We start from the raw sequence: 26,601 nt of genomic DNA on the forward strand, positions 1-26,601 counted from the left end.
CCGCTGAGCCACCAGGGCTGCCCGATCAGTATGATTTGATTGACATTAGTGGAGCATAGAGCGAAAAGTAAGAGCCTAAGAGACCAACAAGAAGACTTAAGAAACCCAGGGCAGCCCGGGTGGCTCAGTGGTTTAGCTCTGCCTTCAGCCCAGGGTGTGATCCTGGAGACCCAGGATCAAGTCCCACGTCGGGCTCCCTACATGGAGCCTGCTTCTCCCTCTGCCTGTGTCTTTGCCTCTCTCTCTCTCTCTGTGTCTCTCATGAATAAATAAATAAAATCTTAAGAAAAGAAAAGAAAAATCCAAACAAGAGGTAATAGCAGTTCAGTGTACAGTGGTAGTGATGAAGGCAGTAGGAGGTGGTTGGGAGTAGTCTGTTTGCCACTTCCCTGTTTCAGGCATCTGATCTCAAATATCATTTCCTCAGATTATTTGTTTTATTTTTTATTATTTATTTTTAGATTTTATTTATTCATGAGAGACATTGAGAGAGAGAGAGTCAGAGACATAGGCTGAGGGAGAAGCAGGCCTCCATGCTGGGAGTCCAATATGGGACTCGATCCCGGGATCACACCCTGAGGCGAAGGCAGACAGACGCTCAACTGCCAAGCCATCCAGGTGTCCCCCTCAGATGCTTTTTAAAATCTTTCTTGAAATGGATGAGGCCTCTGTATTATGCTTGTCTCTAAAACCTTGTTCTTTTTTTGGCACTTATAAATAACAACAGCTGCCATAAAGCTCCATTTGTTTCTCCAGTGTCAAAAATAGAGTGTTGATCAATAAGTATTTGTTAAATAAATTTAAAAATCACAATTTGAAATCTTCTTAGCGTCATATTCAGCCCCCATTCAGTTAGGGCCATCTTCTTTGTAAGCCCCTACTAGCCAGTAAGAGTACTTTTTACATTTTTTTTGATAATTTTTTGTTTAATAATGTGTTTAGGGGCACCTGGTTGGCTTAGTCGGTAGAATGTATGACTCTTGATCTTGGGGTTGTAAGTTTGAACCCCATTTTGGCTATAGAGATTACTTAAAAAATAAAATCTTTAAAAATATATATCTATAAGCTTTTTTTTTTTTTAAAGATTTTATTTACTTATTCATGATAGAGAGAGAGAGATAGGCAGAGGGAGAAGCAGGCTCCATGCCGGGAGCCTGATGTGGGACTCGATCCTGGGACTCCAGGATCACGCCCTGGGCCAAAGGCAGGCACTGAACCACTGAGCCCCACCCAGTGATCCCCCCTATCTATAAGCTTTTTTTTTTTTTTTTTCATTTATGATAGTCACAGAGAGAGAAAGAGAGGCAGAGACACAGGCAGAGGGAGAAGCAGGCTCCATGCACTCGGAGCCCGATGTGGGATTCGATCCCGGGTCTCCAGGATTGTGCCTTGGGCCAAAGGCAGGCGCCAAAGCGCTGCGCCACCCAGGGATCCCTCTATAAGCTTTTAAAGGAAGCAGAGGATATGTCTGTCTTAATCACTTCACCCCTGAACTTCTGGTCACATACTGGTGCTCAGTAAATATTTGGACAGCTTTTTTCAGGGAATGAGTATGTGGTTGTATTGAAAATCACCATTACCTTTTCAGTAGCTCTATTAATTATTTTATTTATTTTTTTTTCTTTAGTGAAACTGATGAAAGTTGTAAGAAGCATCTTGGAAGGGTATTATCTATTTGGGAAGAAAGGTCTGTTTATGAGAATGATGTGTTAGAACAACTTAAGCAAGCTCTGTGTAAGTGTGTAATCTTTTATTATGATCTCTTCGTTAAAATGTTTGCTTTCATTAAAACTTCAGTGTTCTTTCAATTCAGATGGTGATAAGAAGCCTAGGAAGCGAACTTATGAACAGATAAAGGTGGATGAAAATGAAAACTGTTCCTCTCTGGGATCTCCAAGTGAACCACCACAGGTAGAAGTTTTTCTCTGTTAAGGGAGTTATGTTACTATTACTTCATGTGGCCTTGAATCAAGCTTTATTAATTTCAAAGTTTTACTTTTATAAATTGATTTTTATTATTGTAATTTAGTAAAAGAAGCTATATGAATATTTATTTTCTGATTAACAGATTGCTTATGTTTAATGTAGCATGTTATATGTTGTGTATTAGGCAACTGTATTTTGCATAGAAAAGGCAACTGTATTTTGCATAGAAAGAGGATATCTGATTGTTAAGTATGATTAGGTCTGGTGAGATATCTGCCATTTAAATAGTTTCATTTTAAATAAAAAAAACATTGTATGATAAGGCTATATTTTAATATAATTTAAGTGCATTGAAAATGCCATTCCTTAACATTGCCCTTTAGAGTACTTTTTCTTTTAAACATGTAAAAATGAGTGTTAACAGTAACAAGCATGTATTCATACAGTTCTGTGTAACTATATAGAATCATTTAATTCCATGGTAAAAATAAAATGGATTAGAGTCATTATCTTAATACCCCATGTCCTCCCAAGTTGATACAGTATAGCATTCTTTACCCGTCAGATGATTCCAGAAAGACATTTTTAACTTTTAATTATGTGGGCATTGAGTGTTAAAGCTTCCTCCTTCTATGTTTCAAACATATAGGAGGGACAGATAAAATTTAAAAGGAGAAAATGAAGACATAGCCATACTCATAAAACAAGGTAAATATCTTTGTGGGCTAGAAATGGTACAGAAGCACAACTCCATATGTGAACCAGAGCCTGGTTCTTGCTAAACTTTGGTCTGGAAGCAGACATGGCTTTCCAGAAATACTAGGGTAATAAGAACTCACAGTGCTCTGTGAGAGTTGGAGGACTGGACCTGAATTCACTGCATGAAACCAGAGGCTGGGTGAAACTCTTTTTCCATTGAACGGAGCTTGAACGAAAGATAAAACCAGTTACTCCTAGAACTGTGGGTTTATTATATCAATATTTGTACTGGAGAGGGAGAATAATCTGACCAAGGTGCTCAGCTAGGACCTGAACTCAATTAATTGCCTGTTCACTCCCTGACAGGAGGTGCTGAAGCCCACATAAACACTAGGGGAAAAAGCTTGAGTAAAAAATAAGAACATAACATTTCAAACAACCAAGCGCTAAGGATTATATCTCTTTTTATTTGATAATAATTCAAGACAAAGCACTTTGTGCTAAGAGCCCTGTTATGATTTCATAAACAGTATTTTACCTGAGTTCCTAGATACAGGGTCTGATCCTCTTGTGTTCTCCCTGGTAAGAAGAATAGCCTCAGTTGTACTTCTTAGGAGTATCTGTCCAACTCTAATCTAGTATTTAAATGCTGTTGCTTTTCATTTTATAATGATTATTTTCAGATTAGTTGTACTGCTTTATTCTTAGTGATTCAGCTTTGTAGTTACCATTTTATTTATGTCATTCTTTATAAGAATGGCTACAATTTCTCTTTGTAGGATCCAGTTGAACTCATTTCATTTTCCTCTATTAGAAAGTTTTAAGGTAGTAGTGTTTTCAGACAACTTTGCTTTTTTTTCTGATCCTTGACCCAGCCCTGGAAACTTTGAATTAACTCACATGGAAATGTGAAGGTGAGATAAGAGTAGGTTTTAGTTAAAGCATGCATGTCAAGACTATAAAGCCAGATTGCTTCTCAGAACTTCAGAAAATTTTAGAGCTTTCTAAGTCTGAGTAAAAATGACGATATAAAGGTTAATTGGGGTACCATGAGAAACAAGCTTCCTGATAATCACTGTTGCTCTTAAGCTCACTTTCATTTGTGGGGGCATATATATCAAAATGACTTTGTAAAATATTAGAATTAAACACATAGTAATGAATTAAAAGCATATGTGGGATAGTATATTTCTTACTAGGCTCCATTCATTCTTACCATGTGTGATGATTTACTGTGTGCTAGACCCCAGTGACAGCATTTTCTTGGAATAGCTTAAAGAAAAATCAGTAATCATCTGTCAGTGTCCTCTTAATGTATACACTGAATTGGTTAGATCTTATATTTTTAAGAGTGTGTGTGATTACCTACTGTTCCAGAAACTAGTCTTAGAGATTAAAAAAAGAAAAGAAGGAGGTGGGATGGAAATGGAGTCCAGTAAAAAGAAAATGTATTCATTTTTCTTTGAAATAAATTTATAGACATTATGAAGTTATCAGCAAAGGCTTGCCATTCCATCCTAATTATATCTGATATAAAAACAATGCAAATAAAATATTCTAATGATAAAATAATTTTTATATTGGTTAAGTGTTATGCAAGTATTAGTCATCAGACATGGAATTTTGTGATATTTTAATAATCTTATTAACAAACTGTAGGATAGTTGTAGATGCCCTATTTGAACATACTCCAGAACTACACTGTTCTTGTGCTTTAATTACATCATGTAGAAATAGAATCTGTGAGACTCTTTGTTGTAGTAGAACATGCTTTGTATCCCCCTTCCCAAATATCCAATTTGGTATTAAAAGATTCTGCTCATGTATAATGATAATATAATGAATATGTTGTATAAAACTTTATTGTCTAGGTTGAAATTATAGCCTGATTTCCCTTTTGCCATTGTATGTATTTGGCATATAAATCAAGCAAGTCACTTTCAGAGTCTGATAATTATTTTTACACTATCTGTCTCTGCCATTGGAGTATGACTTCCTCAAGGCTGAGGGCCATGTCTTATTTTAGTTTCCAATTTATATATTTCTAATACTTAATAGAGTTTAACTTCTTTGTCTTAATATTTCTTAAAAGAAATGGACTACCTCAAAAGTAGTTTATATTTAAAACTTTGCACAGATGTATAGCCCATAGGGAGTGAAAAATATGAAATAAATTATAAGTCTTTTGTATTTGTTTAAGCTTCATTTATTATGGTTCTAAAGTTGTGTAACTTTTTAGACTCTAGATCTTGTTAGAGCATTACAAGATCTAGAGAATGCAGCTTCAGGTGATGCAGCAGTTCATCAAAGAATAGCATCTTTACCTGTTGAAGTCCAAGAAGTATCCCTACTAGATAAGATAACAGGTAAGAAAAGAAAATGTGATCTGGAACTTTTTTGGAAGTCAGGGTGAGGGAACGGCATATGGCATTGTTTTTGTTGTATAATAATGTTATTATTCTGTGCTTTTCTTAGATAAAGAATCTGGAGAAAGGCTTTCTAAAATGGTAGAGGATGCTTGTATGTTGCTGGCAGATTACAATGGCAGATTGGCAGCTGAAATAGATGATAGGAAGCAACTCACTCGAATGTTAGCAGATTTTCTTCGTTGTCAAAAGGAAGCCCTTGCAGAGAAAGAGCATAAATTGGAAGTGCGTAACCTTTTCCTTCTTTAGTGCTTATTTGTTTAATTTATTTTTTGGTAGGAATTTCAAAATACTATGTTCCCACACATTTTGCACTTTTTTGGACATAGACCTTTTTAGACAATGGCGCAGGTAAGCTACTCCTTGCAAGAATGGGCTTCTTTCTGCTAGAAGCAAATCAGCCTAATTAAACTTAGAAATTTGGTGTTATGAAAATTACTTGCTTTATAAAACTATTCATGTGAAATTCCAGTAATATTAATTCATCCAAAAAGTTTAAATTCTATTGTCAAGAACAGAACTAATGGGAAAATAGTAGTATAAAGTCTGGTGTCAGCTACAGGAAATTATGGTTGGATTTATTGAATTCCTGTTCTGAGTACACGTATGTACTTTTAGGTATACAATTAAGAAAAAAAGTTTTTTGGCATTGAACTTATGGGATGCTATTCCCCCTCTCTCTGTCCCTGAACAGTTCATCAGTTCTGTTCAAGAAGTTAGTCTTCAAGTTAGTCTTTTGTTCCATCCCTGATTCTGATGCTTAACATATTCCCACACCTCACTTCTGGCTCTCACACACCCTTAGGGAGAAGAAAGTCATCACCCCTTTAAGTTAAGTGGTGATTGATACTGTTGATGAATCTGGAGGTGCAGGGGTGAAAAAAGAAACATTTTCCGATTTCCTTCGAGCAGAGTAGTTGTTGTCAGGGGTGGATGAGCCAGAATCTTTTTTGACTAGTTTTTGTTTAAAATTGTTTATTGCTATAGCAATTTTTATTCCATATGTATATGTACAAGAATTTCTCATTTGTCTGGATCCCTTTATTAAACCATTTTCTATAAATTTGTAGGTATGATACTGCCTCTATTTAGAGTTGCTTTTATTCGTGTTTAGTTCTTGTTTTAGCAGTCTCTGCCAAAGAGGATCATCATTTCTATCTGTGAGACCAGCTTTTTGATCAAGAGCTCTCCCACCCCAAATTCTCAGCTTTTAATTTAACATTGCCCCTTTTCAATATAGAGCGTAGTTGTTGGCATCATACTCTGCATTTAGAAAAGTATCGTCATTGTACATAGACAGGAGAAGGTAAAAAATTTTAAGACGATAACATATGTTATTTAACTTGGCCAGTTTTTGATCTTGTGATGCAACTTCACTCTTAAACATACTGTTACTTGTTTTATTGTTAGCAGAGTTAAGGGTAAGTAATGTTATGCAATTTTTGTCCTCAGTCTTTTGGTATGGTTTCTTTAACTTCTATTGAGCTTCTGTTGCAGGTATTGGACATGGGCGTATCTTCTAACGATGTCATCATCATTAGCATATTCTTCCTGCTAAAAATAAATATCAAACTCCAAAGCCTGTATTGTCTCCTGTTTTTGAGAATTGAAGACTGAAACTGTTATGCTTGATTATTTAATCACTGGTTACAAAAAATAGAATTTATGTTTGAAATGTAATTAAGTGTAGAAATAGATCAGATGTCACCCTCCACTTCCTTCTTTTCCCAGTTCTTTCAGCTAGATGGTTATAGGTGATGAGGCTGATGATAATAATAGCAATAACATTTACCATGTGTCAGGTACTATTGAAAGCACTTCACATCTCTCAACTCATTTAATCCTATATAGTAGGAAGAATGATCCCCGTTTTACAGGTAAAGAAAGGGAGGAGGCCCAGGAAAATTAAGTAACTTGCCTAAGGTCACAAAGAGGTAGTGAGTTGTTAAGAACCCAGGAACTCTTTCTCCAAAAGGCACATTTGCTTCCAGGTTTTACATAAAGAGATTTAAGATCACAGCAAAAGCTAAAAAATCTCTCTTCAGCTCTTTCTGTTTCCTCCCTCCTCAGAGGTAATCACTGTCTTAAAGTGTTCTAGGCACTTTTTTGTTTTTCAGTGTCACTGGATATTATATTAAAAAGAGACCACCTAAATTATACCGAACATTAGTTTACAAGTAATAAAAATTTAGATTTCCAATAAATTAGGAAGTCATTCCGCAGAACTCTTTGTTACCATTTAGAACTAAGTGATTCCTTTGTCAGATTATGGAAATGATTTGAGGTAGACATTTTTTGTATTGAGTAGATGGCATCATTTTGAAGTTGACACTGAACGATCAAGATTTATATTTACCATATAAGCTTTTTCAGTTATCTGCATCTTTGAATACCAACTGTCATTGACCAGGTATTGATGAGTCCTTTTTTTGGTTTTCATTTTTTTTTCTTTAAATTGAACATAAATGTAAAGTATCCATTCAGGGATTGTCTATTTCATATATTTTTTAAAGAGGTTGCTGTTAAAGCATTTGTAATGAATGAAAACATGAAGTGTTTTTTTTTTTAATTTTGCAAATTATGAATCATTATTTTTGGAACTTGTGACAAACATAGCTGGTTATTAGGCAGATAACTTAAAATATTTGACAATCTAATGTTTACAAAATGACATGTCACAGATTGCTATAGAAATCCTATTTCACCATTCAGAAGTTGAAATTATTTAATAAACTCTTGTTCACTTAGTTTATTTTTGGAAGGCATTCATGGATACGGTACTTAAAATGACATTTTGATTTAGTTTGATACTTTTGGGGAGGGGAAATACAGAGATCAGCAATTCTTTCATATTTAATAAGAATTTCTTTGATGCTCGGTTTTGGATACTTTTTTCATGATACAGCTGGTATAAGGAAATACAATTTTATAAAATCCGTTTTTATGTCACTGATCTGTTTTAAATTGCTAGAATTCCATGGAAAATTGATTGTCTAGTCCATGAAATAGATTTACATAGAAGATTGGAAATCACAATTTATGGCTCTTAAATTATAGTTCAAAGTTCTGTAAGTCAGGATGGGAAAGCTGTCAGGACTGTGTTTATCTTTTGCAGTCTTACATCAGTATATTCAAATTTAGCTTATTTTAAAATTGAGGGCATAGTATTCATTGTATGAATGTTGTTTGTTTAGTTTAAGTCTGTCCCTCTTCTCATGGTGTCAGATTGCAACCACTAAGTTGCTTTTATTAGTTTTGTACATTATAGGTAGCGCTGCAGAGAACATCCCAGTGATGCAGACTCATACAGTTTTGCAAGTATATATGCAGGATTGATTGTCGGAATCAGAATAGAATATCTGGGTCCAAGCGAATGTATGTTTAAGTGTTGACAGGGTATTCAAGTCCACCAAAAGGTTCTGCCTTTTTATTTTTTTAATTTTAATTAAATTTGTAATTTTTTTGTTCTTTCTTTATGAGTATAATTGATGCATAGTGTTACATTAGGTTCAAGTGTAGATGTTCTATCTTTTAAAACATCATGCAATATGAGTTCATCTTTTCCTTTACCCTTTCCTTTAGCCCACACCGAATATCATTGATCTTTTAAATTTTTGCATATCTGTTTAAAAATTATTTTTTTATTCACTCAGATTGGTCATCTTTTAAAAATACTAGCAAAACTTAATAAAAATAAATAAAAATACTTATTAGCCTTTTTTGTTGCCAATTCCCTATTTCCTTTGACTACTTTTCTATTTGGTTCTAAGTTTGTGTGTTAATGTTTGTCTTGTCTTTTATATATTCTGGGCTTTCTGGTTATAGTTAAGATAGTATTCTCAATTCATAAGTATAAACATACTATGCTCTTTTCCTGGAGATTTTTTTCTAGTAATTTTATTCATTAGGATTTTTTAATTTATATGACCTAGGGATCTAATTGAAAGTGATAGTAAGTAAATGTCCCTTGTCATGTATCAATTAATGATCAATCAGCTATTGACTGTCTTTTATTATGTTGTGAAATGCTATTTTTGGTTATACTTAATTCCTATATATGTATATATGAGAATGTAGTCCCTTTTTTATTCTGCTGGCCCATTTATCTTTTACTCATCTTTAATTATGCAGTAGAATTTTATTTGTATAATTTTTGGTATTGTTTGTGTCTACAATTTTAAATAATTATTATGTATGTGAGTTTTTACTTTCTTCCACTTATTTTATACATATTTGCTTTCATACTAAATATTTCAAATGGCACTTTCCTAAGTAGAGATTTCTTAATTTAATGGCCTTCTCCATTTCTGAATGCATGGTTTTACTTTTGTTGTCCATCCCCTCTATCTGCTAGACCGTATTTTCCAGGATTTTCTAAAGTTTACTTTCATAAAACTTTGTTTTCCAGAAAGTTCAGTTTTCATTATTTAAATGCTTAAGATAAATTTTGTTTTGTCTGGGACATTTAATGATTAGATGTTTCTAATGTCTCCTCTTACTATAGGAAAGAAGAATATTTTAAATAGCACTGAAAGTACAAATTTAAAAACCTTACTGAAGATATTACCTGCATGTAGCTTTTTGATGGTTATTTATCAAGTTTCATATATTACTAAGGGTATAGTAGTAAGAATATGGAGAACTGCTTATGTATGCTTTCATCTGTAGTTCACTTATTTCTTACATTTTACTTTTTTTCGTTGAAATCATACTGATTTAAATTTAGAAATTTGATAAGATGGAGCTATATGAATTTTTTTATTTTTAGATTTTAATTATTTACTCATGAGAGATACACAGAGAGAGAGGGGAGCAGAGGCATAAGCAGAGGGAGAAACAGGCTCCACACAGGGAGCCTGATGTGAGTCGATCCCAGGACTCCAGAATCATGCCCTGGGCCAAAGGCAGATGCTCAACCCCTGAGCCACCCAGGCGTCCCTATGAATTTTTTTAAAAAGCAGATATACTAATTACTCAATGGTTTCTTATATTATTTTTTGAGATCTAAATATTAAGTGTAAAATTTTTGTGATTATTTTTCAAGAACCATAATCTTAATCACTTTTTTTGATTATGCAAGTAATCTATTTTCATCATAGGAAAAAAGCTTCTTGAGCAAAAGGCTTATTAGCCCTGTGTTTTGGCACCTTGTATTTTGCATACTGTTGTTTTCATATAATATATGTGCAACTTCTATGCCACTGTTTTCCTTTTTAATGAACGGCTGTATTGTAAGTTAACAGCTACATGTTCTTTGATAGTGTAGGTGTTTCAGTTGCTTGGATATTACTAGAAACAGTATTGGAGTGAACATCTCTTGTAGTATATTCTTGACTCCTGTATATCTTTTTTTATGATAAATTCCTAAAGGTGAAATTGCTGATTCATGTTAAGGACTTGATACATGTTATCAATCTAACTTTCAGTAAGATTATACTAGATCATTGTGATGGTCTTCTTTTTGGGTCATTCATTTTCTCTAGAAAAAAATGCATCCGATTGCTGGGTAGATAACATAGGGCATCTGTTTTCAGAACAGTGCCTTTTATCTGATTTGGATTTTCAAATGCAGATCTTCGGCTTGGTTTCTCACTCCTATCTTTTGCTCTATGGGATAAGAGTTGTAACAGACTGATGTAGGGATTTTCAGGTGATCTTTATTGTCAACCTTAAGACTTACTATTGTATTTCAAGGAGCTTGGTACTTCAAAGTCCTGAGCCTCTCCAAAGTTCCTCAGGTTGAATTATATCACTTTCGATCATTATTTCTTGTTCCAGTTTTTTCCATCTTTCACAAGTGTCTTGACAGCTGTGTACTTCGATTCCCTCTTCTCCATTCCTTTGGGTTTCCACCTTTATAAATTGTTTTATTATTTTAGTGCCATTTGGGGAGTGAGTGGAGATAAATATGAGCTCAATTTATTATGAAAATGGAAGCCCATTATGTCTTGTTAAATAGAACTAGTATATGTGTTTTGTAACTTCTGTGAAACTACCCTTGTCTAAGGGGTTGGTCCAACATTGCCTAGATTGTTAACAACTGATCTTCCTGTTTTTTCTCTTAGAGCCAATGCAACTGCAGCCTAGTTTATCTTTGAAGAAGTCAGATCTCATCATACCCTTGTTTAAAACTCTACAGTGCTTCCCATTACACTTTTAGATCTTACTTGAAACTCCGTATATGGGCTATGAGATCACTAGTCATGAGTCTCCATTTAGCTTTATCTTGGGACTATCTAAGCAGCATCCATTTTACTCTAAAAGCTTGTACAGGTGAAACATTTCTCACATAAGGGTTTCTGCTTTGCTAACAAGGTAGCTGGAATGCTCTCTCCACTAGATCTTTACTTAGCTGGTGCCTTTTTAAATTTAGATTTATGTTCCTGTGTCACCTCTTCAGAGTCCTTCAAGTATCCCTTTGCCCTCTTCCTACCTATTATGTTACACTGTCATTTTCTTTTTTCTTTTTTTAAAGATTTTATTTATTCATGAGAGACACAGGCAGAGGGAGAAGCAAGCTCCATGCAGGGAGCCCCACGTGGGACTCGATCCCAGGTCTCCAGGATCATGCCCTGGGCTGAAGGCAGCGCTAAACCGGCTGAGCCACACAGGCCGCCCCACTGTCATTTTCTTTTTGGCTTTTTGTTTTTTATTTTTCCTTCACGGTACATATCATTATTTGAAAATTTAAAACTTTGTATATGTATTTAGCTATCATCTGTACCTGCCATTAGAATGTGAGCTCCATGAGAGGAAGAACTTTGTTTTGTTTTTCATGTTTATTGCCATATCCTAAGCTCTTGGAGTAGTGCTTTTCTCCTGATAGGCATTAAGTTTTTTTTTTGTTGAATGAGTAAATGATTCAAATGATGAATGAGTGAATACCAGTACAAATGTAATTTGCAAGAAGTATATAAATATTTATATTTTAAATGGTGATTTATTTTGTAGTTAAATCAAAAATTATTTTACCCGTTTGCCCTGTTTTTCCTTCAGTAGAATAACATGTTAACAATATGTTAGAAAGTATGAATAACAAGTGAACAGTACTCAGCAGTGAAGAAACACTGAATTTATAAGAGTCACAGTGCTACCTGGTGGAAGAACTGAAGCCACAAATGAAATCAGAATCTTTAAAGCCAGTGTTCTTTATTTTTACAAAGAAAGGGATTTAAACAGTAACTGCCTTTTGCTTGCTTGCTCATTCAAAGAATAGAGCTGATAATAGAAATACCCTTCTAGAGGGGCTTTGTGATTAAAGAATTTATGGGCACAAAGCAATTAGCACCCTGCCTGAAGCAAAGTAAGTGCTCAGTAACTGTTAACTTCTACTATTTTTACTGTAGCATTTGAGAATTAATAGAAGTGAGGTGAGATTGAAAAGTAGATTCCAAATTCAACTGATTGTTAGAACAGTGCAGAGGATGGAAAGGAATGGTAGCACTGGCAATGTTTGCAAGCCTGGAGAAATTTGCAATAAGGAGACCAGGCAGGGTTTAACTAGAAAGCTTTATAGTATGGGTATTGAAGGCCTGAACCATAGTTGGTGATAGCAGTGAGAAAATAAAGGGAGAATAGGTATAGGGAACAGTTGAATCATAAGAATATGTAAATTGGATCTGAGGGTAGAGAGGTAGAAGGAATCCATGATAAAGAAATTTTGAAAACCTTGGAGCAAATGATTCTGGCATTGGCTAAAAGAATATTAAAATAGGGAACTATTTTGTAGTTTTGGTGGGAAGGATGATTTTGGTTTTAGGTAGGTCAAATTTAAACTTTTTTTTGTTTGTGCAGTGAAGTCTTTATTTTTTCCAGCTTTATTGAGATACCTGACATATAATGAGTGAACTATTTCAAAATTCCTTTTTTTTTCTTTCTTAAAATATTGACCAGTTGCCACCAAAGTTTTCCTAATTGTAAAAGTAATAAGTGTTTCGCATAGTTTAGAAACCATTCATAAGAACGCAGCACCTCTAATCTCATTACCTCTTAAATATTGACAAGATTTGGAAGATGGAATCATATAGTGCATGCTATTCTACATATTTTTTACACATTTACAGGAACATTTTTTTAATACTCTGATCTAAAATGAAATCTTTCTTTTATTTAGCAATTTTTTCCAGTTTCTTGCTATTGAAAAACATTGTTTTGAATTACCTTTTAGCGGGATCCCTGGGTGGCGCAGCGGTTTGGCGCCTGCCTTTGGCTCAGGGCGTGGTCCTGGAGACCCGGGATCGAATCCCACATCGGGCTCCCGGTGCATGGAGCCTGCTTCTCCCTCTGCCTGTGTCTCTGCCTCTCTCTCTCTCTCTCTCTCTCTCTCTCTCTGTGACTATCATAAATAAATAAATAAATATTTTAAAAAAATGAATTACCTTTTAGCTAAATCTTTGCTTATCTATGGTAATTTTTTCATAAATTCCTAGATGTAGGGGAGAAAATAAAGCAGCGAGATCAAGTGATTTTCATGCTCAATCTGCTACAATTTAGGAAAACAAAATGATATCTGGTGACAAGAGGAGGTGAAAGTGGAGATGTCTCAATTGCATTTTGTTGATGTAAATTGATATGACACAATCTGTGTAAAGATAGTGATAATAAGTATCAGAACCCCTTATTTTACATAATGATTTTTTTCTGCTCTTTTCCTTTTACCAAGTCATCTAAATTGCATAATGCCCTAAAAGTAGCTAGTTAGGGGTACCTGGGTGGCCCAGTTTGTTAAGCCATTGCCTTCAGCTGAGGTCATCATCCCACGGTCCTGGAATCAACTCTGCCTCAGGATCCCTGCTCTGTGGGGAGTCTGCTCTCTCTGCCCCTCCCCCTTTCTGTGGGTGCACATGCATGTGTGCACTCTCAAAATCTTTAAAAAATGCAAGTAGCTAACTTGTAGAGGAAATTCTGGGAGCCATTAAAATGATGTATAGTTTTTGCTTTCATATTTTAAAATATTGTAAAATACACATTACATAAAATTGACCATCTTAAGCATTTTTAAATGTACACTTCAGTAATTTAAAAAACATTATCATTGCTGTGCAGACTATCTTCAGAACTCTTTCATCTTGCAAATTGAAACTCTACCCATTAACCAATTCCCCCATTCCCCACAGTCCCCAACCCTGACACCCACCATTCTTTCTGTCTCTGAATTTGACTAGGAACCTAATTTAAGTGGAATCATACACTGTCTTTTTGTTACTGACTTACTTCACTCATCATAATGTCCTCTGGTTTATTAGTGTTGTAGCATGTGCAAAATTTCCTTTTAAAGGCTGAATAATATTCCATGGTATGTATATACCATATTTTGTTTTCTCATGCATCTGTTGATGGACACTTGGGTTGTTTCCACTTTTTGGCTGTTGTGAATAATGCTGCTACGAACATGGCTTCTTGGCAAATATCTCTTTAGAGTCCTTGCTTTCAAGTCTTGGGTTTATACCCAAAAGTTGAATTGTTGGATCACATGGCATTTCTGTTTTCAGTATTTTGAGAAACTGCTTGTACCATAGCATATCACTGATAACAGCTGCACCATTTTTTATTCTTAGAGCAATGCACGGAGTTTTTTCTTCACTTCTTTAACAACACTTGTTATTTCTTTTTGTTGATGGTAGCCATCCTAATGGATTTGCTTTATTATCTTGAAGAAATGTCTATTCATATACTTAATTCATTTTGTTTTTTTGTTGCAATAAAGGGATGACATATATAGACTAAGGTTGAGGATAATTTGTTCCTGGGAGAAAAAGTTTGAAGATTATGAATCCACCAGTGCTGGATTGTCCTAGATGTTATTCTAGAACATTTCTCAAAAGATAGCCTCTGCTTGAATGTTTCTGATGTAAAAGGGAGCACACTGTTTTGAGAGCAGTCTTTTCCATTTTCTGGAAAAGTGCTAGCAACATATGTACTTCTTTAAAATTTTCACAAACATATTTGATTAAATATATATATATATTTATGTGTTTGTATATGTGTCCACACACACTTCTGCATTGGAGAAAATGGAAAATACTAAAAATCCAGAATGGAAGATAAAAACCAGAAACTACTGTTGATATTGAAAATGCATAATTCGAGATAATAGCCCCTTAGTTTTCCCCTCTCTTCCTTTCCTCCTTCTAGTCCAATTTTGTTTATAGGCTTTTTTTCTTTTATTCATGTATAAAGAATATTTTTATTTTTTTATTGTTTCATTACCATTTTTCATGTATTTGTCATTAAAAATTTTACACGAATAGCTATTTCAGTCAACTGTCAAACAGGTATAAAAATCATGAAGAGTGACAAAAATAGTGCAAGTCCTTGCATGTCTGAGAATGACTTTCCTTTTTACTCATGAATGACTGGTTGGCTGCATATAGAGTTATTGAATCATTCTTCTCTTTTTCTCTTTTGCCCAGTTACTATATTTTTCCTTTCTCTTGCACATTTAACGCTCGCTTTGCCTAACACACATGTAGGATATTAGTCTTTTGTTAATTTTTGCTTGATATTTGGGGCAGCCCGGGTGGCTCAGTGGTTTAGTGCTGCCTTCAGCCCAGGGCCTGATCCTGGAGACCCGGGATTGAGTCCCATGTCAGACTCCCTGCATGGAGCCTGCTTCTCCCTCTGCCTGTGTCTCTGCCTCTCTCTCTCTCCCTCTTCCTCTCACTCTCCCTCTCTGTCTCTCATGAATAAATAAACTCTTAAAAATTTTTTTGCTTGATATTTAATGTTCCCTTTAATTGCAAAGATCTAAGTTGCCTTTTTTTTTTTGATTCTTCAGTTTTTCCTTAGATTCCTGTTATATTGAATCTTCTGAATCTTCATATTTATCTTTCCTCATTTATCCTTACTTCTATAATTTTCCTTTAATATTTTCCTTGAGTTTTTGTTGTTGCTGTTTTTGTTGTATTCATCCTTACAGCATGCTTGTCTGATAGGAGTTGAGATTGTTTTCCCACATTTTTATGGGATTCATAAAATGGATTTTATCTGTTGAAAGGATTTATTATAACTTTACTGGGACAATTCACAGATTCTACAATTCTGGGGCAAGTCAGAAGGAAATCAAAGGAGATGGTAGTGCCAGAGTTTTGTGAGTTTGCCAAGTCAGCCCAGACCTGACTAGAACTTTGCCTCTTTTTGCCAGCACAGCAGCCACACCATCCAGTACCAGTGACAAAAATAGTGCAAGTCCTTGCATGTCTGCCTAGATCTTCGTGTTGTTGAGACTCCCAATAGGTGTGGGTTGTCTTGTTAAAGTGACCCACACGAAAATCAATATTATAAATGTCCATAACTACTAGAATAGTCATGCCTGGAAGAGTTTGATATGGTCTTACTGAGAATGTTTGGACCTGTTTAATGTAAATGTAAAATACTGTTTAATTAGGTGCTAATTTTTTACAAACCTTAATGTGGGATTTTTGTTGTTGGTTATCATTTTACTTACTGCAATGAGTGCTTAACGCATTTGCTCTGCCTGCTTTTAGATTACTTTTCCTAATCCATGAGTTGAGGAATTATGTAAGTAAATATTTAAAAGTGTATGTCTGATGAAAGTAATGGGCTCCGAGAAAGGATCTAAGGATTTCAGTAAACAGTATAATTATAGTAAGATCTATAATGTGTCTTTATGTTTTTTTATTTTTTTAATAAAAATATTTAAGGTCCAGTAAATAAAATTTTTACTTTAGCATAAATACTTTTATGGCATTTATTTCTGCTGTTTATAAGCTTTACTCCTTAGGCTCTGAAGTGTGTATGTGTGTTTGTTTTTTATGGAATGTACATATTTTTAACAATGGAGTGTTGGCATTTTTTTATCATGTTAGTATTGGGACTACTTCATACCTCTTTTTTTTTTTTTTTTAACACCAGCCATTCTGTGAGTTGTTCATCAGATTCTTACAAACTTAATTTTTAAAATATGTTTATCTTTATTATCTTATTGAGTCAATATTTCAGCCCTTAGAATTTCTTGAAAACTTTTCTCATTTCTTATTTTGGTTTTCTTTGCTTGCTTTCTTTTCAGATTTCTTAAGGATATATTCTGAGTTCTAGATAAAATGCTTTTATGTGTTGAAGAGATAAGGCCAGAACAGGTCTGTGGTTAGAAACTTTTCTTAGTTGACTTTGGTCTTAGATTAGTGAACAGTTCGAGAAGCACATTAGCTTTGTGATGGATGAAGAGTGAGAACTCTAGAACTGGATAATCTGAGTTTAAATTCTGGCTTTACCACTTAACTAGCTCAGTGGCATTAGGCAAAACATTTGATCTCTTTGTACATTAGTTTCCTTGTTTGTAAACTAGGAATAATAATTATATCTGCTTTATATGGTTATTATGAGATTTACATGAATTGAGTACTTAAACCTGCCCAGTGTATAGTAACTAACTACTTCAGAAGTTCTAGCCCGAGATAAGAAAACTTGGAGGTTTTCTAGATAGCTTATATCTATCTTCCATGGTCTTCTCAAAAAATGAAGTGTTTATATTGCTAGTTACATTATTAGCATCTCAAGGATTGTGCCTAGATTCCTAAATTCTTTTTAAACAATGTGTTTAATCATTTTTTGAGATTCTGACTTACTGTATCAGACCTACTTGTCTCTTCTGGAATCTGCCTCTTTAAAGTTAAGTATAGTGTTTGTTCATGTTCACCTTTTTAGCTCCTTAGGAAAGTAATTGTCTCAGAAATCAAGTTGGTCTAGGGTGTTTTCTGCATTTCACCCCAGTGTTCTGAAGTGTAATTGATTATGTTGAGAGATTTGGATTCAAATAAAGTGTCACATTATTTCCTTGATGATTTAGATTTTCATTCTATTCTGTAGATAAAAGGATAGTTGCTTAGGTAGACAACCCTTGACTTCTATTTTAAGATGTTAGAATAAATGTATAAAACTTAGTATAGACTGTCTTTATCATATAACTAATAGATGTATATATAGATACCTTACATATTATATTACATATCTATTATATAAATACAAAACAAGGTGATATATATATAATAAAAATAGAATAAGTGAGAGCAGAGAAATAAAATGGAAAGCCAGATAAAATGGAGAGGTTGAGATGAAATGGAGAGAGATACAGAGCTGCATGCACTATGTCAGTAGATGGACACTAGCCACTTGTGCTATTTAAGTTAATTAAAATTTATCCACTTTGTTGGGTAGTATAGATACACAACATTTTCACTGTCACAGGAAATTCTGTTCATAATGATTGGTCAAGGTTGCTTAAAAGATATCGATATACGAGAAATGAAGAAGTTATACTTTATATAATACATGTCATAGCTCTGCTCTGATAAGAAATGATGGGTGCTTCCCAATGGCAGTATTTTTTTTTTTAAGATTTTATTTATTTGAGAGAGACACAGTGATAGATCAGGAGCAGAGGGAAAGGGCAGACAGAGAAGTAGGCTCCCCCCTGAGCACAGAGCCCAATGCGGGGCTCAATCCCAGAGCCCTGGAATCATGACCTGAGCCAAAGGCAGGCTTTTAACCACCTGAGCCTGTCCTAGTGAACAGTATTATTAGAAGATAGGTACTGACAGGAATTGAATTGAAGAACCACATCCTGGCATTTACTCTCCCTAAAAGTGGGAACATTTATGCAAGTGTTCTACGTCCCACATGGAACACCTGGAAGCAGGAGATTGGAACTAGCGTACTCCAGAATGGAAACAATCAGGGAGGTCAAATTCTGATGTATATCCTTTCTTGGACCAGATTGCAATGGTGAGGAATTGGTATCTGTATGGGAGCTTGCAACAGAGGAAAAGAGCAGTGTCTCTTTTGGCTGGTGAGGCCCAAGAGTGATGAGGATCATCTATATTCAAAAAAACAATCACTATAATCCATGTTGGAATTTGTCCACTTTACTGACAACCCAAGCAGGTTACATAATCTATAGATAATGTAAAGATGATAATATCACTGGAACCACCGAGCATTTTCAGAAAGCCAATACATAAGGCAGTAGATGCAGCGGGAAGAAATTTCTCCTAGGAAATAATGGAAAACCCAGCACGGTGATGTACTGAAAATGCCTAAACACCTGGAGATCGCAGCCCACCCCTAATTAGTATCCATCAAAAGATAACAGGGTCCTTGCAGCCATGTTACAAAAAGCTCTGTATTTTTACATGCTGATTGACAAAGGAGTAGTTGGGAATTCTAGGTAAGTAAGGAAACAATATAAGCAAAAGCTTTATAGTTAGAATGGCTATAAAATGAGAGCATAAGAGTGAAACAGTGGGATAAGTTAGCTACTTTGTGAGATTGTGGAAAAGTAGACCTGCTGATGAAGTTTGAACTTAATATAGTCAGTGTTCTATCTTTGCACATAATGCATTCCTAAAAATGTGAATAAAAATAGTTTTTAGGACATTTTAGCAAAAAAATTATATATTATGTAATATATAATGTTCTCCCCAGGCAAATTTCTTTCCTTTTTTTTTTTTTTTTTTAAGATTTTTTATTATTTATTTATGAGAGAGAGACAGAGACACAGGCAGAGGGAGAAGCAGGCTCCATGCAGGGAGTCTGATGTGGGACTCGATCCGGATCTCCAGGATCAGGCCCTGGGCCGAAGGTAGCACTAAACCGCTAAGCCACCCGGGCTGCCCCCCAGGCAAATTTCTTAAAAATCAATATTTTTTTAAGGTTTTTGGTTTGTTGTTGCTATTGTTTTGAGAGTGTAATCAGGGGATAGGGAGGCAGTGGGAGAGTAAGAGAGAATCCCAAGCAGACTATGCTCAGTGCAGAGCCTGACAGGGCTGGATCTCTTGATCCTGTGACCTTGAGATAATGACTGGAGTTGGATGCTTAACCAACTGAGCTGTCCAGGTACCCCTGCAATTAGGATTTTTAAGCCCCTATGTGTTACTTGAGATGTAAAATTAGTAAGGACATAGATGAATTATTTAAAAGATGCAATTTTAAATAATATTCTCGTGACTTAATAGGAATGACATTTAGTAGGAAGAGCTAATGTTTAAATTGGAAGAAGGATTTAGTTTTTAGTGCCTTGGACTAAACTGCAGTGTTGATTTTGACCATAGTCCCATCAACTTTCCTTCAGTCTATAAAGCAAAACATGTGCTACAATTTGCTATCTTCTCTTGTCTTTTCATGTAAAGAAGCAATATCCTTCTCTTTGGATTCGTGAAATTCCTTTTGTGTTTGGACCCCTGGTATTTTTTTTACGCTGAATCCCAATTTAGAATTATAAAATTCTATTTTCATTTTCCTTTAATATGGAACATACAGCCAACCAGCTGAAGTCCAGGGAGTATCTGAGTGTACCTAAATATTGCCACCTGTAGCATGTCTTTTTTATCATTCTTATCACAAATATTAGTACCCACATAAGTTCACAGACTGCTGTACAGAACTGAAATGACTATAGCATCATGGGGTAGCTTTGACCCGTTTGTTAACTATAGTGTGAAACCTGAATTTGGTGTCAAAGCTGTTCTGAATTATCTGTATATTTTGTATATACATGTGTATGTTAGGCATATTGATGTATATACGTTTCAAATAAAATGAATTTTGTGTGAAAGTTGGAGATGCCTTGTAAGTAAAGCAGAACTGAAAATTTCACATTACAATTCTAAATGATAATAGTGTAAGTTTCCTTTGACAGTAGAACACAGGATGAGGCAGGGCAACAAAAGCAGAAGAGGAAAAAAAGATGAAGGACAGAAGGAAAACTGGGACAAAGAAGGAAAATAGGACAAACAGTACAGCTTGCTTTATGCCTGCCGGAATCTAGTGTTGTGTTCCCATCCAGTAGCTGGTATCATGCATTTATACCAGGTGGCCCTTTTTCCTCAACTCACTACCTGTCTTAGAAGTTATCTGCAGGGAGGAGTGGACCATCTGAATGACCGGTACTAGTGAGTTTGCTTGGGTTGTCAGTTTGGGCTCTGTGTGCTAGATTACATTCTGTCTGCAATCCCTTACTATTTTCCCTTTTTGACTAATCAGTGAGCACCAGTGCCCTTTGTTCAAGCCTTGTAATGCAAAAAAAAAAAAAAAAAAAGAAAAAAAAAGAAAGAAAGCACATTCATCAAGAAGCTCTGCTCTTGAAGCCTCTAGTACTTATTTTCATATCCTCCGAATTATTCAACCAATAGTGCTTAAAGGATATGTTTCCATAAATTCTGTGATTGAAAAATTACCAATGTCTTTGTACCTAACCCGAAACCCTACTGGTTGATGTGAGTTGATGCTTAACCAACTGAGCTGTCCAGGCACCCCTGCAATTAATATTTTTAAGCCCCTGTGTGTTACTTGATATGCACTTAAACTTGACTGTAGGAGAGATAATTTAAAATTGAAAACTTTATCATAAAATAACTAATAGCATTTACTCTGTGCCAAGGTACTGTTGTAAGTATTGATCCTATTTTTATTTGTAACTATGAAGTAGATAACTATTGATAGCATGTTTTATGACTGAGAACATCGGAGCCCAGGAATATTAATATATTACAAGGAAATTTGAAAATTCCATTACACTGAATACATTAAAGCCACGCAGCTCCTGATGACATCTTGATATATTTCCTTTTATCTTATAAAGATCATAGATTGAAATATCATGGTAAACAGTTATGGAAAGTTTTTTTGAAAACCAGTTAATAGCCATACCATATGTAGAAATTTACATTCTACTAGGATATCTTAAGTCTTCAGTGCATATAGAGTATGGACTTAAATAATGAACTGAGAACTTAAGAGTCCTGGGTTCTGGAACTTAGTAAGTGAACTTGAAATTGTATAATACCAAGCCTGTTCTTTTCTCATCTTTAAAATGTAGATATCAAATCTAATGATTTATAAGATCTATTCAAGTTCTGAAATTCAGGGCTCTTTTTCCCGTCTTTATCTCATACTTGGGAACTTCTAAGTAGTTTAATTCAACTTATAAAAGTAACATACAGAGCTTAAAACTTTTTCTTGCCTTTTTTTTTAATTTTTTTTATTTTTATTTATTTATGATAGTCACAGAGAGAGAGAGAGGCAGAGACACAGGCAGAGGGAGAAGCAGGCTCCATGCACTGGGAGCCCGACGTAGGATTCGATCCCGGGTCTCCAGGATCGCACCCTGGGCCAAAGGCAGGCGCCAAACCGCTGCGCCACCCAGGGATCCCTTTTTCTTGCCTTTTTTTCCTAGGACACTGTCCCATCATAATACATGTTTAATTATTGAAAATCTGAAAAATAAGGGTGCTTGCCTGGCTCAGTCTGCAGAGCATGTATGTGGCTCTTAATCTCAGGGTTGTGAGTTAAAGCCCCATGTTGGGTATGGAGCCTACTTAAAATAAATCTGCAAAATACTGGAAAAATACAAAAACACTCCTGAGTTTACACCAACCACTGAAAGCAATTATTATTAATATTTTGATGTATTTTGCTACACTCTTGTATTTAAGTGGTTATATATATTCACTTTCATTTTTTAAAAAGTATGTGCAAGTGATTTTCTAAGCTTAATACTTATAGCTGCTGGCCACCATTTTTTATTTCCTTCATTTCAGATAGGATAGAACTTTAAGAAAAAAAAATTAATCCACATTGGGTTAAATAAGTTATACTTGGTGGACCTATTTAAAGAATTAGGTGTGACAAAATTGTGGAGAAATGTGTACCATTATGAATATTTAAGTTATTCGTAAATAAAAGTTATTGCCTGTAAGTCCAATTCCTTCATTACACTGTTGTAACTTATTAGGAGAGTCGTATTACGGGTAACTATGCCATCTAATTTATCCACTGCTTGAAGTAAGATTTGTTGTTAGAACTTAAATCTTGGTAATTTTAGGGACGCCTGGGTGGCTCAGCGGTTGGGCGCGGCTGCCTTCGGCTCAGGGCATGATCCTGGAGTACCTGGATCGAGTTCTGTATGGGGCTCTGTGCATGGAGCCTGCTTGTGTCTCCCTCGGTCTCTGCCTCTCTCTTAAAAAAAAAAAAATCTTGATAATTTTAATATCATTGCATACATTGAATTTAAGTAAAATGTAAGTTTCTTACATAGTTCAGTCAATGAAAAATTTATGGAGAACTGTGCATCATTCATACCAACTGTCTCCTAGAGTTCTGTCAGACAAGAACTGTCAGACAAGAACTGTCTGTCAGACAAGAACTTACAAAGCAAGAATTCTTTGTAAAGCATCTCCTAAATCTTGTCCTGTTTAGATCAGTTTATAGAGAATGTTAATTGCTTCAAAGCAAAGCCTGTTCTTGGAACCTTTCTAAGATCCAGTCATCTGATTCCAATGTGAAATAATTCTTGGAAGGTTTTAGGATTAATAAAGAATACATTTTATTTTATTTTATTTTATTTTATTTTATTTTATTTATTTTATTTTTTAACAATACATTTTAAAACATAATTTGCAGGGCACCTGGATGACTCAGTGAGTTGAGGATCTGCCTTTGGCTAGGGTCATGATCTTGGGGTTTTGGGGTGGAGCCCCACATTAGACTCCCTGCTCAGCGGGAAGTTTACTTCTTCAGCTTCTGCCCTACCCCCCTGCTCATGCTCTCGCTCTCTTGCTCTCTCTCGCAAATTATTTTCTTAAAAAAAATTTACGTAACAAAATGCACAGATAATAAGGCAGCTCATTATCTGTAAATTTGCTAAGTTTGGTGACCTACTCGATGCTAGACCTAATATTATGCTGTAGTAATATGTTTTGTATTCTCATTCCTAATGAGATATTATCATTTGACTTGGAATATAACTAAGTGTGTTTAGGATTTTTTACTTAAAAGTTTATGAGGGATGCCTGGGTTGCTCAGTGGTTGAGCGTCTGGCTTTGGCTCGGCATGATCCCAAAGTGCTGGGATTGAGTCCCACATTGGGCTCCCTGCATGGAGCCTGCTTCTCCCTCTCTCTGCCTATGTCTCTGCCTCTCTGTGTCGCTCATGAATAAATAAATAAATTTTTTTAAAAAGTTTATGAAAATCAGAAAGATTATAGAATACCGTAAGAACATGAACATTCTTAATAACCTTTTTTTTGAGCTGCCAACAGCTTTGAAAAATGCAGCGTGCACACAGATTTGCTTACAACTTCAGTTAAATTAGGGCCACCTTTGAGAATAATAATGGTTCACATTTTAGTGACCATTGTTCCATAACCAGTGCAAATTGAATGGGGGGGGGGTCTGTGGGAATCTTGCAATGGTTTCTCTGCTTATAAACTTCCAGTCAGTTCCTCCTAAGTTCACTGCATCAGTTTGGTCAGGACCTGGCTTGCATCACTTCACAAGAGGAAGCATTGGTCATGTAGCAGTTAGCATGGTGATGTAGCTGGCATAACAATGTTAAACTACGTTAAATGTTCAGAATATGGCAAGCACATTGTTTTATTGGTTGCCAGTTTAGTCACAGATGGGTTTCTTTTTTGACTCTGGATTCCACATTAGAAAAAGGAATGAACTACAGTGTATTCAGAGGCAGGGGCTAGGATGCAAAGGAAATAGAAACAATACTTTGGAAGACATTTGAAGGAAATAGGGATATCAGAGACCAGACTTGGGGACAGGCATAACTTATGTGCTATGTGTCTTCACATGCTTTGAAAACTATCAGAAGAGAGGAGGTGGGTTTAGATAAGTGGGTAGAACTAGGACCAGTGGATATGTTACAGGTGCCAAGACCATTCTATTAGCACTGACTAATGTGAAAGAACTACTTAATAAAGTACAGAGTTTCAGCCTCTCCCATCCACATCTACAGCAAACACAGCCCATCTCAGGCCAAATGAAGGTAAAACCTCACAATAAAGATCTACTTACCTCAGTTCCTGTTAGCGAATAATCATGTTCAACTTTTTAAAAAATTACAAGGAATGCCAGAAGTCAAAAAACATCCTGAAGAGACAAAACAGACTCATGTAGGACATATTTGGAATTAACAGATGAAAAATGTTACTGGTTAATATGTTAATAACTCTAACGGAAAGTAGATACCATGCTAGAAATAAACACTGACAGTGAAGAGTGCCTTTGATGGTCACCTCAATAGACGGAACAGTTATTAATGAGCTTGATAATAGGTCAATATAAACTTCCAAACTGGGGATCCCTGGGTGGCGCAGCGGTTTAGCGCCTGCCTTTGGCCCAGGGCACGATCCTGGAAACCCGGGATCGAATCCCACGTCGGGCTCCCGGTGCATGGAGCCTGCTTCTCCCTCTGCCTGTGTCTCTGCCTCTCTCTCTCTGTGTGTGTGTGTGACTATCATAAATAAATAAAAATTAAAAAAAAAAAAAACTTCCAAACTGAAATGCAAAAAGAAAAAATAAGGGGGGGTAACAACCAACATTGAACATTTAAGAATTGTGGTATAATTTGGAAAGTTGTCACACACATGCTTGGAACACATGGAGAAAAATTGAAGCAGTACTGACCAAGAGTTTTCAAAATTAATGACTGACATCAACGATCTAGGAAATTCCAAGAAGAAACACTAGGCAGGACCCCCCAAAAACCTGCAGTCTACACTTAAGCATATCTTATTCAAACTGCAGTACGCCAAAGAAAACCTTGAAAGAAACAGTAAGGGCAAGAGAGACATAGGATGAGAATTATAGGGGTTTCTTCCAGAAACACCCAAGAAGGGAAGAAGAATGAAAAATGTTAAATGAAAAACTGCACCAATCTAGAAGTTTATATCCAGTGAAATTACTCTTTCAAAGTTAAGGATAAATAGTTTGCTGTTGGGCATACTGAAGAAGAGGTTGAATGATGAGGACAAGAGAAATGATGGGTCTGTTACTTGTATATATATAAACTACTAGCCCTGGGAGTGGGTAGAATGTATTCAGCAAAAACGTATTTCAGTGATTTTGAGGAATGTTATAAATAAGATTTTGCTCTTGGAGCTTTGCCCTGGACATGAGTATATTAAGGGTTGGAGGAGGGATGTAGCCAAAAAGCAAAAATACACAAAACAAAAAAGCCAAAAAAAACCCACAATTTTTGCTCCCAAACAGCCAGAATCTCCGATTTATGGTCTGCCTGTTAAAACCTTGTGTAACAGTGTTCCATGAGATAACCAATTATGGAATTATCTGACCTTTATGACCCTGAGATAGTGTGATTCTTTAGTAACTGGATAATATTTTTACTATGGGAGTGAGGCTGAAAGGTCACACAGAAAATGAAAATAAAGATAGCTTATTTAAGTCTACTTCCTCATTTAAATGAATAAAAAAATTAACTTGATTTTTTTACAGCTTATTGACTTAAATTACTTCTCCTGACTTCATTTTTGTTTTGTAAACAGAATTAGTCTATATGCTGTTAACTCCTGGACAACCTCTTCCCCCCCAAAATCAAAACTGATGATTATCAGCAGGTTCTGCTTTCTTGGAATATTGGTCATCACTCCTGATTAGACTAGCTCCTTTTCTTGTGTCGTTTCTGCTTGTGTCTTCTCTGTTGTTGCTACTTTTACTAGTATTGGTCCTTTTTGTGTTTAAAAAAATTAGTCTTAAGGCCCATATGCTGTTATTCATGAGAAAAG

The 26,601-nt window shown here is 35.4% G+C and overlaps 1 protein-coding gene across 5 annotated transcripts in view; it reads left to right on the plus strand.

The window, feature by feature from the left end:
• RPRD1A (regulation of nuclear pre-mRNA domain containing 1A) overlaps nucleotides 1-26,601 on the plus strand; it is an 82,171-nt gene that overhangs the window by 38,597 nt on the left and 16,973 nt on the right. For 2 of the 5 annotated variants that reach the window (XM_038543492.1, XM_038543493.1), the window contains exons 3-6: nucleotides 1,628-1,734; nucleotides 1,814-1,911; nucleotides 4,865-4,991; nucleotides 5,101-5,276. In XM_038543492.1, the coding sequence (XP_038399420.1) occupies nucleotides 1,628-1,734; nucleotides 1,814-1,911; nucleotides 4,865-4,991; nucleotides 5,101-5,276 (508 nt within the window). Of the gene's footprint in view, nucleotides 1-1,627; nucleotides 1,735-1,813; nucleotides 1,912-4,864; nucleotides 4,992-5,100; nucleotides 5,277-6,548; nucleotides 6,697-26,601 lie in introns of those variants that run through there. The other 3 variants (XR_005362508.1, XM_038543496.1, XM_038543494.1) reach the window with 2 other exon arrangements.

The sequence above is a fragment of the Canis lupus genome, chromosome 7 (genome assembly GCF_011100685.1).
Source record: "Canis lupus familiaris isolate Mischka breed German Shepherd chromosome 7, alternate assembly UU_Cfam_GSD_1.0, whole genome shotgun sequence".
Classification (NCBI taxonomy): domain Eukaryota; kingdom Metazoa; phylum Chordata; class Mammalia; order Carnivora; family Canidae; genus Canis; species Canis lupus.